This window comes from Oncorhynchus kisutch, linkage group LG13 (genome assembly GCF_002021735.2).
Source record: "Oncorhynchus kisutch isolate 150728-3 linkage group LG13, Okis_V2, whole genome shotgun sequence".
NCBI classification, from domain to species: domain Eukaryota; kingdom Metazoa; phylum Chordata; class Actinopteri; order Salmoniformes; family Salmonidae; genus Oncorhynchus; species Oncorhynchus kisutch.
Window position 1 is genome coordinate 8,598,040 of NC_034186.2, and position 3,177 is coordinate 8,601,216.

General features: G+C 40.4%; 1 protein-coding gene across 1 annotated transcript; it reads right to left on the reverse strand.

Annotated features, from left to right (window-relative positions):
* Positions 1-272: 272 nt before the first annotated feature.
* LOC109885211 (phospholipase A and acyltransferase 4-like) lies at positions 273-1,669 on the reverse strand. Its single transcript, XM_031785511.1, has 4 exons — positions 1,535-1,669; positions 1,191-1,287; positions 573-850; positions 273-471 (listed from the first exon to the last, which is right to left on the reverse strand). Exons 1-4 carry the CDS (start codon positions 1,556-1,558, stop codon positions 364-366), a joined length of 507 nt encoding a protein of 168 aa, XP_031641371.1. The 5' UTR covers positions 1,559-1,669; the 3' UTR covers positions 273-363.
* Between the last annotated feature and the right edge of the window lie 1,508 nt (positions 1,670-3,177).

Here is a 3,177-nt window from a genome sequence, read left to right on the forward strand (position 1 = left end):
TCCATGATGTAATAACTAATAAACATATTTTTTGAAACTGCAGAAAATACATTGTTTCCATGTCAACTGGTTTGTTATATTTCAGTCTTCTGTGATGTATATAAAGTCTAATATTGGGAGGCAACCTCAACATGGAATACATGTCAACTGTATCTGACATTGTACAGGTGTCTTCTTTTGTTAAGCCCTTAACCATCTTTGAATAATATAAAGGGTGGTATATTAATTTAATATTCTGTTTGATTTGAATGAAAAATGACCACACAACCACATTGGTCTTTGAGATGGTCCTTTATTCATTAGACAATACACAACATTTTGCATTACTGACATTCTCCATGGACTCATGAATGACCCAAGAAATTATTTACTAAGTGTGCTTGCTGCAGCAGCTGTAGAAGCAGCAACAGCAGTCAGTACACCAAGCAGGCCTGCAGTACCAGTTAACACATTATTCAGGAAGTCATCGGCCTATAAGGAAAAAGACAAAGAAAAAGAATAATTCAAATGGAGTGCATCTCCTCAAGCAAAGCATTAATTAGAATATTCTCTCATTATACTGTCATGGCTACCTGTTTGGACTTTGATTTGCCATAACGGAGGAAAGTAACAAAATGCTCGCAGTTGTGTCCAAGGAGGTCATATTTTATTGTGCTGCCTCTCATTTTGTCCACATCCCCCATAATGACGTCAGTCCTCCTTGGTTTGTACTCGTCATCCAGGTAGTTGTTGATTTTGTAAGTATTCCCTGCTGCCACATCCTGTAATGTCTCTATTGTAATCGTGCCTTTACAGGAAACACTGCCGCTGGATGAGCTAAAACTGCAGAAAGCTACTCTTGAAGGCCCATCTACAAAACAGGAGGAAATAAAAGGTGTGTTTTGATGATGAGAAATAAAGAAACTGAGAGAACAGCAGATGCTGTAGCTGATTGAATACGTTCATAAAGTTCTGACTATCGACCATGTTCAGATATCAGTTTTACTCTGCTGTTAGGGGCAGCAGGTAGCCTAGTGGTTAGAGCATTGGGCCAGTACTCTACTGTTAGGGGCAGCAGGTAGCCTAGTGGTTAGAGCATTGGGCCAGTACTCTGCTGTTAACATATGACTTCAGATGATGTTTATACCCTGCCCCAATTCTGGAATTGGAATATAGGCTACAACAAAAACATTTCCAGAAAAACATCATACCTGGAACTACCAACTGGATGACCTTTCCATGTCCAATGTACAGAGCCCAGTGTTTGTATTGACCTCTGTTGATCTCAATCATGTCACCAATCTCCATCTAAGAATAAGGTGGGTAAGAAGACATGTAATTATGTAACACTCCCCCCCCCCCCCCCCCCACACACACACAGACCTGTTTAACTGGTACTGCAGGCGTGCTAACCTATTTTCTCCTACACTAATACTAACCCTAAATCTGGTCGCCACAAGTATAGTTAGACATGTTCACACACACACAAACTCCTTTTATGGTACTGTTGATTATTATAAATTAGTATTAGTCAAAGATCAGCAACAGTACTTACTGTGGTCGGACTCCTGGTTTGCATGTGAATGTCTAACTGTGGGTTGTGTCTCGTGAAGAAAAAGCATCGCCCTTTGATTACAAGATCCAAACTAACATCCTGTTATTCAACTTAACTCTTTGAGACCCGAGCGTTCTTGCAACTAGCGCTACCTCTGGATTAGAATGTTTGTTTCTCAATTAAATGTTTTCTACATAATCACTACTTCAGAAAGGAAACACCTCGTAAAAATATGTTTAACCATTTATTAAAGAATGAATAAGGCAAGTCTTGACTCTGCTCCTTCAGGGTAGATCACAACAGAACGCTTTGTTTAGATATGATCAAATAGACCAGCTGAAGTCATCCTACCATTACAAGACTGCATACTATAGACCAGCTAAAGTCATCCTACCATTACAAGACTGTATACTATAGACCAGCTAAAGTCACCCTACCATTACAAGACTGTATACTATAGACCAGCTAAAGTCATCTTACCATTAAAAGACTGTATACTATAGACCAGCTAAAGTCATCCTACCATTACAAGACTGCATACTATAGACCAGCTAAAGTCATCCTACCATTACAAGACTGTATACTATAGACCAGCTAAAGTCATCCTACCATTACAAGACTGTATACTATAGACCAGCTAAAGTCATCCTACCATTAAAAGACTGTATATTATAGACCAGCCAAAGTCATCCTACCATTACAAGTCTGTATACCATAGACCAGCTAAAGTCCTCCTACCATTACAAGACTGTATACTATAGACAAGCTAAAGTCATCCTACCATTGCAAGACTGTATACTATAGACAAGCTAAAGTCATCCTACCATTACAAGACTGTATACTGTAGACCAGCTAAAGTCATCCTACCATTACAAGAGCGTATACTATAGACCAGCTAAAGTCCACCTACCATTACAAGACTGTATACTATAGACCAGCTAAAGTCATCCTACCATTACAAGACTGTATACTATAGACCAGCTAAAGTCCTCCTACCATTACAGACTGTATACTATAGACCAGCTAAATTCATCCTACATTTACAGACTGTATACTATAGACCAGCTAAAGTCATCCTACCATTACAAGAGTGTATACTATAGACCAGCTAAAGTCCTCCTACCATTACAGAATGTATACTATAGACCAGCAAAAGTCATCCTACCATTACAAGACTGTATACTATAGACCAGCTAAAGTCATCCTACCATTACAGACGGTATACTATAGACAAGCTAAAGTCCTGACCTGAGCCCTAGGACCATGCCCCAGGACTACCTGACATGATGACTCCTTGCTGTCCCCAGTCCACCTGGCCATGCTGCTGCTCCAGTTTCAACTTCCACCTGACTGTGCTGCTGCTCCAGTTTCAACTGTTCTGCCTTATTATTATTCGACCATGCTGGTCATTTATGAACATTTGAACATCTTGGCCATGTTCTGTTATAATCTCCACCCGGCACAGCCAGAAGAGGACTGGCCACCCCACATAGCCTGGTTCCTCTCTAGGTTTCTTCCTAGGTATTGGCCTTTCTAGGGAGTTTTTCCTAGCCACCGTGCTTCTACACCTGCATTGCTTGCTGTTTGGGGTTTTAGGCTGGGTTTCTGTACAGCACTTTGAGATATCAGCTGATGTACGAAGG

Coding starts and splice junctions, on each gene's coding strand:
- LOC109885211 (XM_031785511.1), bottom strand. CDS start 1,558: ATGCAAACCAGGAGTCCGACCACA. Junction 851..1,190: donor CATCCAGTTGGTAGTTCCAG/GTATGATGTTTT, acceptor CCTGTTTTGTAG/ATGGGCCTTCAAGAGTAGCT. Junction 472..572: donor GCAAATCAAAGTCCAAACAG/GTAGCCATGACA, acceptor TTTTCCTTATAG/GCCGATGACTTCCTGAATAA.